Genomic DNA, 14,102 nt, shown 5'->3' with positions numbered 1-14,102 from the left:
AAAAGCACCTGGATCCTGGCTCCTGCCATCGGATCAGCGCGGTGCGCCGGCTGCAGCGGCGGCCATTGGAGGGTGAACCAACGGCAAAGGAAGACCTTTCTCTCTCGGTCTCTCTCTCACTGTCCACTCTGCCTGTCAAAAATAAAAAATAAAAAAAAAAGAAATTTCAGGGACATTGAAAATCCTTACAACTCCTGTCCTTCATGGCTCCCTGGGGCATTTCCTCTATCTAATCAGCCTAAGTTTTTAGTCATCAAAACCAGACCACTTGTAGAATGTATAAAAATCCAATTTCTAGATAGATTTTCCATCTTATTTAAAAGAAGGGAAATAACTATTTGTGTAGGTCAGTACAAAGCTTGCAGGTTACCATTTACCTTCAGTTCAAGCAGAAGCTTATTATGGAAGAGAGGGGTTTAGAGAATTCTAGCTTTTTGCGTTCCTGAATCTTTAGATGATTCCAACAGCCAGCCAGTATTTCTGTACTGTGGAGGTAAGTTGTGAGCAGTTCTGGCTGCTATCTAATTTTATTCTTGGCTTAGCTGTCCTGGTAATTTGAGTTAGGTTGTTCTCCACGTAGGTCTGATATAATTAGTCACCATTTGCTTTTCTTAATCTTGTGGCTCCTAAATTCCCTAACAGTGCCAATTGGTTTCAGGATCGCTTGATGAGCTTATTTGGGGTTTTACTACAAGTGGTCAATACTTAGATTGAGGGCACCTTGTTTTCCTAGGACATCGCCCATGAACAGTATGTAAGACCAACCAAAGACAAAAGTAGAAATGATTGGCTATCTGTAGTCTTGTTTTAAAGAGTCAGTACATCCTCGGTTTGGTTGGCTAAGTTAAATCTCACTGTAGTTTCTGCCTTCTGCTGGAAGAAAAATTTGCTAACCATTCACTCTTAAGGGGAAAAAAATCTCTTTTAAAATACCCTATCAGCAGCTTTAATTTGTGAGAATCACTCATTAAACTCCTATCAAAAATCTATTATTAGGACTTCAGATGTGTCTTGAGGCAGCTCCTCCCACTGTACTTCCCTCTTTGGGAGGCTGTACTTTGCATATTCTTGGTTTTATCCTGATGCGTCTGAGCACCTTAGACTATGGTAGGGTTTCCCAAATAGTTCTCCCAGTCCTGAGAATTATAGGTGTCCATGGTTGTTGGATAAGAATTACGTGTTTTGTTTCTCCGCTGGGGAACATAGTTCACTAATAATGCTGACAGGCCCTCCAGTCTCTAATCATAAAGTCTTGGAGTCCGCAGTGTAAGCCTCTACCCAGGTTAAGCATACTCATCTTTGGAGAAACATGGCACTAAGCTTGTTTCTCCTGTAAAATAGAATGAATTAGTCTGGCTTTGTCACCGGAGTGCCTTCCAGCTCTTTTATAGTGCTTTGAAGATTTTGTAGACCCTGATACTTGAGGAGAAATACTTTTTCTATTGTATTTTAGATGAGGTTTTCCATATAAACATGTGTCAGGATACAACAAATAAATTAGGTTTCGTAGTCATTTTGGAAAACTGAATGTACCCCATCATCTAGTTGTGTACTACAAATTATTATATTCAGAACAGCTTTTCCTTAAGAGATAGTATCTTACTATAACAAAAGAATGGGCGTGTATGTGTGGAGGAGTGGATCAGTGAGGAATGGCATGTATTCAGAGAAACAAATGTTACAAGATATGTATCCTAGATTATTATATTTAAGTAAGAAAGTAAAATAAAAGGTAACATTATTTTAGTATTTTTTTTTGTTTATTTTGTTTTTAATTTGAGGGACAGAAAAAGACAAAGAGCTCCCATCCACTGGTTTTTCCCGAAATGCCTGTCGGGACTGGGCCAGGCCAAAACTAGAAGTGGGAGCTCAGTCCAGGTCTCTCACATAGGTGGGTGGTAGAGATCCAGTTACTGGAGCCATTACCTGTTATGTCCCCAGGTGGGAGGATGGAATCAGGAGCAGAACCAGGCACTCAGAAGACATGGAGTCCAGTTTCCTAACCAGCAGGCCAAATGCCTGCCCTATTGAACATCTTTTATTTTCACTGTTGTACAAAATAAATGCTGTAAAGCTCAGTGTGGCCAGTGCTTGCTTTTTGATGTGTGGTAGATGTTCCTCAGCACTCAGTTACTATTGTAATATTCTGTATCACAATGTAGTACCAGTGGGTTCTGTGCTGTTTTGCTAGGAGATAAAATGGAAAATAATATTCTTAAATAAGCTGTATGGCCGGCGCTGCGGCTCAATAGGCTAATCCTCCACCTGTGGTGCCAGCATCCCATATGGGCGCCAGGTTCTAGTCCCAGTTGCTCCTCTTCCAGTCCAGCTCTCTGCTGTGGCCCGGGAGTGCAGTGGAGGATGGCCCAAGTACTTGGGCTCCTGCACCTGCATGGGAGACCCGGAGGAAGCACCTGGCTCCTGGCTTCAGATCAGCACGATGCGCCGGCCGCAGCGGCCATTGGGGGGTGAACCAACGGAAAAGGAAGACCTTTCTCTCTGTCTGTCTCTCTCACTGTCCACTCTGCCTGTCAAAAATAAATAAATAAATAAACTATATGAATTTTGAACCTAGGACCCTATCCTTTGTTAGAGGCCTTGCGCCTTTTTCCCACCAGCAGATATTCTCTGAGAGTTAGCCGCAGCAAAGGCCATCGGAGACCATAGGCTGCAGCAGTCTCGTGTTACGGATGAGAAGACTAAAGCCCTGAGACAGAAAGTCATGCAACATTTTATATATGCAACAATTTTTTCTCTTTTAATGCTACGTGTCCTCCCTTTATGCTTAAAAAAGTGTTAAATGGGCTAATTAATCCATTTCCTTTTTAATACACAAAAATTAACAGTGCAAAATAATACCCCCTTGTTGCTTTTAACTTGAGAATAGGGCTCTGTGTACACAAAAAGTATGTTGCCATAATTAAGGATTGAATGTTAATGAAAAGCCACGATTGTAATTACTGTATTCCTGTTTAGGTTTACTTTTGGACATCAAGCCCGTCATTGCCAGCCAGCGAAGAAGGATTTCAGCCTATGCCCTCAATCACAATAAGACCACCAGATGATCAGCATCTTCCCACCGCAAATACTTGCATTTCTCGACTTTACGTCCCACTCTATTCCTCTAAACAGATTCTCAAACAGAAATTGCTACTCGCCATTAAGACCAAGAATTTTGGTTTTGTGTAGAGTATAAAAAGTGTGTATTGCTGTGTAATAATACTAGCTAATTTTGTAGATTTTTTTCCATTTGTCTATAAAAGTTTATGGAAGTTAATGCTGTCATACCCTCCTGGTGGTACTTCAGAAGAGATTAAATGCAAACATTCCTTGCTGAGTTTGTAGCCTAAAGGCCCAGGGAGCACTAGCAACATTTGGCTATAATGGTTTGCTAGTGAACAACTTCTGGGTCTAACCCCAGCCAAAGATGACAGCAGAACAATATAATTTACACTGTGATTTATCTTTTTGCTGAGGGAGGAAAAAAATGTAAAATGTTCTGAAAATTCACTGCTGCCTTTGTGGAAAGTGTTTCAGCAAAGGTTCTTGTATAGAGGGAATAGGGAATTTCAAAATAAAAAATTAAGTATGTTCTGTGTTTTCATTTTAACTTTTTTATGGTGTTTAATTTGTGGTTGGCTGCAATTGTGTATCATGTATATGGAACTTGTAAAAAAGTTCTTGACATTCAGATCTTAGAGATGAAATCACTTTTACCTATCAAAACCACTTTTATTGCGGTTGATTTTGGCTGCATTGAGCTCTAGGACATTAATGATATCACTAATATTTTGCATGTAATTTGTTCATTTAAGTGAGGGCACTTTTTTGTACATATGATGGGGCCAATGCACAATACTTTATCACAATCAGTTCTTTTTCTTTGTATCCCTATTTTAATGCAGTCAGTCAGGAGGTTACTGCACTTCAGTTCTAACTAGACATTTGTACCGAGGTATTTCAGTTATGTAAACTCAGCCTGGGCACTTTCTGATAACTGTAAAATGTTTTATAAGATCATGATTATTGAAGATACATTTTGGAAAATTTTAAATGTTCGTGAGCAGCTTAACTACTTTTGTATCTAGCCTTTTTTAAGTATCTTGTTACATTTACTTTTTTAAATAAAGAAATTGCAGAAGAAATGTCAAGTAGTATTGAAGGAACAATAGTTTTTATTCATGTAGTTGTACATTTTTAAACTAAGGGCAATACACTGACATGGTTATGTGCATAAAAATTTTGATTTAAAGAACTGAAAGTTTATATACACAAGGACTATAAGAAACAAGGAAATCAGCCCACATTTTACAGTTAGCAGAGAATCCTGAATGGCACCTGGCCAGGCCACCTTTCCTTTTTACAAATGGGGGGAAGTGAAGTGTGACCCTTTCTTGGCATAGGAAGTTAACTTATACTCAATAATTAGGAAACAGGTTCATTTGTGATACCCATTAATTATATCGCCTAGGACCAATATCCCTAAATCCTGTGGTTTTAGAAGCTTTCTTCAGTGGCATATATGGAACAACACTGTTTTCTTCACTAAGACTTAAACTAAGTGACCTCTTTAAAATAGGAGAGAAAATCTCTGGCATCTCTCCTGCCTTTCAGTACCTTTATTAAAAGATTTCTGGCCTTGGGATAGTTTTCATTCTCCAAGGTACCGTACTTTTATTATAAAACATCCTTCAAAAGACTGAACCACATCTCAGCCCTGTTGACACTAAAAATATTTAAAACTAAATGATAGTGGTGAAGCTCACTGTATTACTTAAAACTTAGACAACAGACTGTATTAGATGTATGTAAATTAGCCAAAAGTTATTTTACAAAGTGAGACGTTGGTTTTTATGTCTAAATGCTATTTCTGAATAAATGAAATAGTAATTAGAGTAAGAGCTAATAAGCATTGATGTTGGAAAGATATAAAAATTTATATATCACCTTAACCTCTGTATGCACAGGAGATTGGTAAAATATGAAATGAGAACAAACTAGATATGATTAGGACATTTGAAACCCTAATTGTGAACTTATTTTTAATAATTATTGAAAAAATGAAAATATTTAAAATAATGCACAATGTCTTAAGTCTTCCTAAATCAAGATTTTGGTTAAAATGCTTTTAGTAATATTAAAAGCAGAGTGAATCTTTTTCTTTTTAAAGAATAAAACGGTTCTAAATGTACAATAAAGTCATGTAAAATAAAGTTCTTTTTTGGACTTGTTTAGTGATTAAACCTAATGAAATTGAAAACAAATGGAACAAGAAGCACTTTACTGAAGATTTTCAAAGTTTTGCTACTTTTATTTTTAAAGTGTTCTGAATATCAAGAGTACCCAGTGTAATGGCTTGCCTGAGCAGATTCGAGAGGGATATTTGTTACATATTTTTAAATTATTTTTTTTAATTTTATTTGAAAGGCATGGAGAGAGTGCCTATCTGCTCGTTCAATCCCCAAATGCCCAAAGCAAGGAACCAGGAACTCAGTTCAACTTTCTTAATGTGGGTTGCAGGATCCTGCCAGCCAAACCATCACCTGCTGTCTCCCAGGGTACTTATTAGCAGGAAGCTGTAATTGGGAATGAAACTTGGGACTTGAATCCAGACACTTTTATATATATATTTTTATAAGTAATACTTTATTTTCCTGTTGTAAAAATCAAAGAAATACACAGTCTACTAGAACTTCCAATAAACAAGTGATATTCAATAGTAAGACTGAATTGATAGAGTGATTTCACTAAAAGTAAATAAAGAACAATAGCATTTTAGTCAACTCATGTGACCACAGATCATGGGGATCTGATTTCTGTTGTGTCTTTTGTCTTTTTTTGTTTTTTGAAAGCTTTTGTTTAATAAATATAAATTTGGCACTTTGATATTGAATATGAGCAATCCAACTGGCATCTTAGCCGCTATGCCATACTCTGGCCTGCCTCCTCAGAGGACTTTTTGAAAGAATGATTGTTACTATTCAGTGCTTGAGCCTGAATAACATTCCTCTCAGAGATCGGATTTTTTTTTTTTTTTTAATGTGTTTAAAGGAAGTAATTGAGTAATTGAGGCAGTTCTCGATGCTTCTTTTTGTCTAAGACTGACTTGGAGATTCTTCATTACTGCTTATCCTCCGCTTCCCTTTCTGGTTTGGTCAGTCTTTAAAAGCCAGAAATCTTAATTCTGAATGCAGCTTCCTAGGTGATTCTGAAACACTGTCCAAAGAGCATTCATTTTTATTCCTGAATATAAACCCTTGTGTTGGGAAACTTGTTAGAGCCGAAGTTCCATTCTTATACTACATGAAAAATGTTACCTGTTTTTCCTGTAGTCCTGGTTAGTCTCTTCCTCTTGGAAAGGGACTAGTTGGAAGTGCCTTCAATAGACTTTTAAACACCACTGATTAATATAGAAATGTATTTAAAATGTGACTTGTTTATTCATATCAAGAGACCTTGTGTTATTGATAGGCAAATTATCTTCTAGTAATGCTCTTAAAATTAAAAAAAAAAAAGATGGATGACCATGCAACATGAAGTACATGCCAGACATTTTTTATGTGTTTATCCTATGAAAATACTGTTACCATCCTCAGACAAGAAACACACAGGTTAACAATTTGCTCAAGATTATACATCTGCAGCTTGCATTCTTAAATATTGGGCTATGCTGTTTTGTGGAAGGTGTGATTGTAGTCAGGCGAGTTGATGACAGAATATTCCAGTGTGTGTGTGGCTGCATTATTATGAAACGGCAGTGATTTATAAATAATTTCTGAAGATTGATGAAACATTTTTGCCCTTCATCATTTTCCCCCAAGGATAATGGCTCTAAAGGTGCAGGGATTTTCTACAGTCAACTCTGGTACCCAACCTTAAAGTCCAAAGGTCTTGAAAGGCATGATGCATAATGAAAAACTGACAATTTTCTCATCACATGTAAAAAGCTGCTTGCTCTAGAATAACATCTTGCATGAGTGAAGTATTCAGTTTCCTGAATCTTTTCCAGAATGTATCTTTTTTTATTTTTCTAGTTGAACTTTAAATCAACAGTTTGTGTTGCGGTGTTATGTGATTAACTTTTGATGCAAGTATGATCTCTCCAGGATATCATTTTCAGCCCCATAAATTTGTATCTGAAATGTTTTCTTCCATGGATATGATGAAATTTGGCGATTTATGAAGTTTGAATGCAGTCTCATCTGGTAAGTTTGGTTCTGGTTCAGTGTGCCAAGAATTAGGAGTTAGAGCCATGAAAGTGTCTATGTAAACAAAATGCTTCCTGTTCCTTGAATGTAGCCAGACCCTGCCACATGAAAACAGATCATAGTAGTCCATTCAACTAGGAACAAATGAATTGTGGTGGGAAGAGGTGAGTGAAAAATAAAGCAGTAACAGTTACCTCAAAATGACAGTCTTTGGTCCCTTAAGAATATTAGATCATCAACTTCTTGAAGACAAGCTAAAAGTAGCAAAATTAAGGAAACTAGCAAATACTCAAAAACTTCAATAGAAGGAACATTTGGTCCTACCAGGTCTAAAAAGCTGGATACTACAATGTGCCTGCTATGCAAGGATGACATGCCAGCAGCCTTACTTAATTCAAAAACGGCACCCAAGGCTGAAACTGAAACTTGGGACAATTACTCGTTCCACTAAGAACCGTTCTAAATACTCTGGAAAAGGGAAGCACACAGTTCATTTTATTTTTATTTATTTATTTATTTTGACAGAGTGGACAGTGAGACAGAGAAAGGTCTTTCCCATTGGTTCACCCTTCAATGGCCGCTGCGGCCGGTGCACCCCACTGATCCGAAGGCAGGAGCCAGGTGCTTCTCCTGGTCTCCCATGCGGGTGCAGGGCCCAAGTACTTGGGCCATCCTCCACTGCACTCCCAGGCCATAGCAGAGAGCTGGCCTGGAAGAGGGGTAACCGGGACTAGAACCCCGTGTGCCAGCACCGCAGGTGGAGGATTAGCCTAGTGAGCCGCGGTGATGGCTGCACACAGTTCATTTTAAAGGATACAATCAAAGTTTAGATAAAGTTACATGATAAAGTGTAGGATGTTAAATTCTGACTCTTGAAATACAGGGCCATGAAAAAAGTAAGCACCCATGTATTTGAATGAAAGAATTCATTCTTTGGGCCGGGACCATGGCTCACTTGGTTAATCCTCCGCCTTCGGCGCTGGCATCCCATGTGGGTGCCGGGTTCTAGTCCCGGTTGCTCTTTTTCCAGTCCAGCTCTCTGCTGTGGCCCGGGAAGGCAGTGGAGGATGGCCCAGGTGCTTGGGAACCTGAACCCACATGGGAGATCAGGAGGAAGCACCTGGTTCCTGGCTACGGATCGGCTCAGCTCCGGCTGTAGCGGCCATTTGGGGGGTAAACCAATGGAAGGAAGACCTTTCTCTCTCTCTCTCACTGTCTAACTCTGTCAAAAAAAAAAATAAATTCATTCCTTAAAGGCATATTATTTATAATGGAGGAGTATAGCACTATACAGAAAAGTTAGGATTCTTGGTAAGTTTTCTTGCATAGAAGCTTTTCATAAGCACTGTAAAGATAATGTCATTTTTAAAATTAAAATCACCTTGGAATATTTAAATAAGGCAGGCAAAAGCTTAAGATACAACAGCTGAAGGTTTAAGTGATGTAAAGTAGAAAAAGAACCAGATTTTCATGCCATTTTTAGTCCTTCTTCCCGTATGACAGTAACAAGGGACTGACAGCCCCTGCCCTTGCCTGGCTATGGCTTTTCCCTAAAAGCTTCAGAGAGGCAGAGGCCCACTTTTTACCCGCGTTGGTCCATGAAGCTAGTTTATTGTCTGATTCTCCCAGTGACTCCTACAAGAGCAGAGGCCCTCAGAAGGTGTCCTTGTTTACTTCTTGGAGCACAGAGCAGAGAGTGGTGCCTGGTTCAGAAGTCAAGAAACCTGGGATCATACTCAAGTTCTTTACCCCAACATTCAGATTAATCATCAAGCCCTATAGTTACTAATCCTTATCTCTTGAATTTATCTACTTTGTGTCCACTCACCACCATATCACCTAGAATACTTCAACAGCTTACTACGAGCTGGCTTCTCTGCCTTATTTTGCCCCCTTCAATAGGTAGGGAGAGAATTATCTTTCTGAAAGGTACATTTCATCAGGTCACTGACCTGTTTAAAAAATAAATTGACTTCCCATGGGTATGTAAGATGAAATCCAAACTAATGAAACATAAGGTCATTCATGATTGAAATCTTGCTTTACAGCATTACCTGTGGCTGCTCCCTTGTTAAAGTGGAAGACTTGCAGTCCCCTCGTGGATTATGCCCGGCACCTTGGCACCTGTGTATATACTGCTCCCTCTGACCTTACTGCCCTGTCTTAGGGCTGCTTGTCTGGCAGTGGTTAGTTAATGCTGCAGAACCAGGTTAGCCATCTCCCCAAGGAGCTCTTCTAGAGCTTCTCTCCACCTTCCACCTTGACAAAGATGATTTAGACAAGTTCTTTACTATGTGTCACTTTCTTTTCCTTCTCTAGTGTCCAGTATAATGCTAACATTTATTTGAATGAATGAAAGAATTCCAGTAACCAGCTTCGTATCAGGAACATATGTTGATTTTATCTTACCTGGAGCTTGGCTCCTTTTAATTGTTAAGTCTTAACCATCTTATTCTGACCAAAACCTACTATCCTAGTAATGAGTAAACGAAAAAGTCTTCACCTCCCTGCTGCTGCATTTAACCTAGACAGGTCATCACTTTATTCTGAAATATTTAAGGACAGGAAATAATTTTTGTGTTGTACTTGAAACAAACAAAAAAAGAATAATCGGCATTGCTTGCTGATTTCTTTTGAGACAGGTGCTTTGTTGTGAAAGTGAAGTAATGGCTTAGAGATTGTCAGAGCTAGATCAAGTTCTGGAACCACAGTACTTGACACCCCCAGTTGGAATGTGTCACAAACATGATCTCAGCATACCCAAAACTGAACCCATCAGTTTCTTGCTGAGAGTTCATTGATGAAAGGCATTACTAAATGCCTACTCTCTTGATTAGAAATTTGTCATTCTGGAATCCTGTCATAAACTCCGTATCAAACCACTGGTAAGTCATGTGTTTGGATTCCCCAGTGTCACTCATATCAAGCTTGCATTATCCCGTTCTAATCTCTGCCTCCAAATTTATGGCTTTTCCCTAAATGACAGATGAGTGGTTCACTAAATATAGATCCATCTACACCAGTGATGTTCAAACTATGGTTCAGTCTGGTTGCGGGAAGCAAGGACTTCATTTTGCCTGTTAATGCCTAGATCTTGGATTATCTGGATGACTTTTTCTGATGGCACTAATGTCAAAGCAATATTCTTTTTAATGATAGTTAATAAGACAAATTTGATATGTAAATGATGCATTTTTTTCTCATGAAAGGCAACTGATAAAAGGAGAATTGTTGCAAAACAGTCATCTATTACATGACTAGAATGCAAAGGAACATGTTTCATTAACAGTTACTACTCTTATGCTATGTTCTTTCAGCAAAGCCACATCATCCATTGTTTAAGGTCATTTGAATTTTACTATTTCATAATCCTATTTGTATTTTTCAATCCTCTTTTTTAAAGATTTATTTATTTATTTGAAAGGCTGAGTTAGAGAGAGAGAAGTCGATTGGGTTGACTCCCCAAATGGCCAGGGCTGGGCCAGACAGGAGCCAGGAGCTTCATCTGGGTATCCCATGTAGGTAGCAGGTGCCCAAGTACTTAAGCCACCCTTTACTTCTTTCCCAGGTGTGTTAGCAGGGAGCTGGATTGGAAGTGGAGCAGCTAAAGACAGGAACTACTCCCATATGGGATGTTGGCATTGTAGCTAGTGTGCTCCTGCTCTGCTGTTCAGATTAAAAAAAAAAAAATTAAAAACCAGGTAGCGTCTGATACCCATCCCTTTGAATATGAGCTGTCAGTAGAGACTTGACAAACAGAAGAGATGACTTCCAAGTGTAGTTCATAAAAGATTTTGCCTGGTTATCTCTCTCTGGGGAAGTATGTTCTTGCAATCTAGGTACCATGAGACCACATGCAAAATCCCATGTGGAAAGCAACTGAGGCACCCAACCAACAGTTAGCATCAACTTCCAGATGTATGAATGAAGGAGCCCTCAGAGGATTTCAGCTCCATTCTTAAATTCCATTTGAAAAAAAATCCTGACATCATGGAGCAAAATTAAACCATCTTGTGTCCTGGCCAAGTTCCAAATCCATAAAATTCATGACCATAATAATGGGTGTTTTAAGCCTTCATGTCTTGGGATAATTTGTTATGCAGCCATAGTAACTGGACTAGCCTCCATTCCAACTACACTTGGAAGTATGTATGTATGTAGTAAGTAATGACCTAAGAAAGCAATCGAGGATGGAAAATACATAATTTCAAGTTACTGCTGGCTTATTGTATATCATTCAATGGGTAAATCCTCATCTCAAATGATTATCTCAACTCCTGTATCACAACCACTGTGGTTTGACTATATACTCACATATTTTGTTAAATATTTGCAAACAAGGTCAGTTTTAAACACCTTATTCTTAGAGCTTTATAAAAATATATAGGGGGCCAGCATTGTGGTGTAGTGGATATCAGACTTTTTAAAGTATTTTTTATTTTTTAATCTGAATGGCAGAGCAGGAGCACACAAGGGAGATGTCTTCCATTTGCTGGTTCACTCCCCACATGCCTGTAATAGCCCTTCCAGAACTGGGCCAGGCTGTAGCCAGGAGCTGAGAATCCAGTCTGGGTTTCTCATGTAGGTTCCAGTGACCCAAGTACTTGAGTCACCACCTGCTTCCTCCCAGGGTACACATTAGCAGGAAGCTGGAAAGCAGAGCCAGGACTTAATCTCAGGCACTTTGATATAAGATGTCAGTGTCCCATGTGGCATCTTACCTACTGTGCCAAATGCTTGCCTGAGTCTCCCATTTGATGGGAGTTGTATAGAATTAGAAATTATGCTGTGCCCATTTTTGGAAAACATAATAACCCATATAGGCCATATGAACTTGCAGGATCCTCTTACTCTCAGGGATCTTTCAGTTACACATTTAGTGTTTTACATTTGCTCTCAATAACAAACATCTGGAGGCAGGAACTAATATATATTGTTTACTCTTATAAACAGTGTAATTTGCTTCAGTATTTAAGAATATTGTTCTAAAAATTGAGAGAAACTGGGAGCAAATAGCTTGTGAAACAATGAGATTCATAACATACATTAAATGTGAACCTGATTCTTGGCTTTGGCCTAGCCCTGGCTGTTAGAAGCATTTGGGAAGTGAACCTGTGGATAGAAGATCTCTCCCTCTCTGCCACTCTGCCTTTCAAACAAATAAATCTTTCAAAACAAAAGAGAGAGAAATCAATAAAAGTCTGTGAATGATGAGGGTTGTCAATGAGGCAACTCAGGTTCCAATTTGACAGGCAGCTAATCAATGAAACAGACACACTAATCTGGTCTCACTCTGACAATCCCTAAGCCTTCAGCCATTGCTTTCCCAAAGGCATTAACAAGGAGCTGGATCAGAACCGGAGCAGCCAGGAGTGGAACTGGGACAGGGATATGGGATTGCGGATGGTGACTTAATCCACTGCACCACAGTGTCGGCCTCAGAGGGGATGTTCTTGTGGTCACATGTAGCCGTGTGTATAAGTCTCTGTAGCTGCAGCTCAGAAACATGCTCCAAAATAGGTTGTACCTTATGTCGTAAGACTGGGGCTCCTCCTGGGGTGGAAATCTTAGTATTTACATGAAGTAAAGCGTGGCCTCAGGGTGCTCTTGACCCATCCGTGCAGGCACTGCTCTTGCAGTAGGGCCTGGACCTGTCCCGCGTGGCTGGGGACTGTATCTCCTCCGAATGTGACTGAAAACCTGAAAGGATTTGGGAGGTCATCAGGAGCTTTTTAGGGTCTTGAAATAGAGATGAGTCACAACAAAGACTGTTGAGCTGCTTGGGGCATTAGCCGCCGTTAGTTCATTTGCTATCCTATGAAATGATCTAATTTCATTGAGACTGACGTTCCTCACAAAATGTAGGTGACCATAATTTAAAAGTTAATACATAAAACTATTTCAGTCGGCATTTGACCCCTAGTAATTGCTTTAAGGAAGGCCAACTTTCTCCCTGCTCTAGGGTTGGTTTCAGGAAGAATTTTCAGTCGTTTACAAAGCTTAAGCTTTTTTTTCCTTCTCTTTTTTTCTTCTTCAGGCAGCACGCCACGAAACAGGTCCCCGGATGTCCAAGTCATGGCAAGGTCTCTCAATAATTCCGCTTCAAGCTACTGAAACAAATCTCTGTCAGCTTTGCGAGGCCAACTGGGTTTCCTTTAGTTGTAGTTCTCTTCAGATACTCCCCCTGAGGGTAACTCTGTCACCTTGAGGAGTGCACCCTCAGGCACCCTCGCCACCACGTTTGCGTCCGGACAAAGGGCACGTAGCCTGGAGGCTCCGGCGCCTGCGTCATTCCGGCCACATCCCCTCGGTGCCCGCGTCTGCGGCGTGAGGGAAACTGAATGCTGAAGATTAGATGACTTAACCCTCATAAAGCGCCTAGTGCAGTGCCAGGCACTTCGGACGGGCTCAAGAAATATCGCTGAGAGCTTAGTTGGTTGAAACAATGCCCCACGGGTTTACAAGCTCCAAGTATCTTCCTGAATGTGGTCATTCCCCCCTCGCTGCTCCTGTCAAGCACCCATCACACATCGACTCTCCCCCAACCGCTTCTCTCTGGCCGTTGAACTCGCCAACGCGACTTTCTTCTTCAGGCGCCAACACAGGCTTTCTTCCTCAATAGTTTCTCTACGCTGTGGCTTCCCTCCGTTACCTCACACGTCCACAGCGCTTTCTCCTCGCCTGCTCCTGTGGACTGGACGGGCTAGGACGGGCCGTGGAAGCTCCGTTCCCAGGTGACGCGCGCCGGGCTGCCGGGGAACCTCAGCCCCAGGCCCGGCCCGGCCCGGCCCGGCCCGGCCAGCACTGGGTGAGCGCCTCGGGCGAGGGGCGGGGCGAGCCGAAGAGGCGTGGCCCTGAGGAGGGGTGGGTGTGGCTCTGCCGGCGCCCCGCAGG

At 40.6% G+C, this 14,102-nt stretch overlaps 1 protein-coding gene and 1 long non-coding RNA gene across 14 annotated transcripts in view; one reads left to right on the top strand and one right to left on the bottom strand.

The window, feature by feature from the left end:
- UBR5 (ubiquitin protein ligase E3 component n-recognin 5) overlaps positions 1-5,213 on the top strand; it is a 158,638-nt gene extending 153,425 nt beyond the window's left edge. For all 13 annotated transcript variants that reach the window (XM_070075377.2, XM_070075376.2, XM_089336424.1 and 10 more), the window contains one exon: positions 2,977-5,213. In XM_070075377.2, the coding sequence (XP_069931478.1) occupies positions 2,977-3,189 (213 nt within the window). In that variant the 3' untranslated portion in view covers positions 3,190-5,213. The remainder of the gene's footprint in view (positions 1-2,976) is intronic.
- Positions 5,214-5,833: 620 nt separating this feature from the next.
- On the bottom strand, positions 5,834-7,469 carry LOC149126295 (uncharacterized). The gene is made up of 2 exons (XR_016236565.1): positions 7,403-7,469; positions 5,834-7,306 (listed from the first exon to the last, which is right to left on the bottom strand). It is a non-coding gene; the product is annotated as an uncharacterized LOC149126295 (long non-coding RNA).
- Between the last annotated feature and the right edge of the window lie 6,633 nt (positions 7,470-14,102).

Source organism: Oryctolagus cuniculus, chromosome 6 (genome assembly GCF_051225735.1).
Source record: "Oryctolagus cuniculus isolate XC-2025 breed Fujian yellow rabbit chromosome 6, ASM5122573v1, whole genome shotgun sequence".
Lineage (NCBI taxonomy): Eukaryota > Metazoa > Chordata > Mammalia > Lagomorpha > Leporidae > Oryctolagus > Oryctolagus cuniculus.
This window is presented reverse-complemented; position numbering and strand designations above follow the sequence as displayed.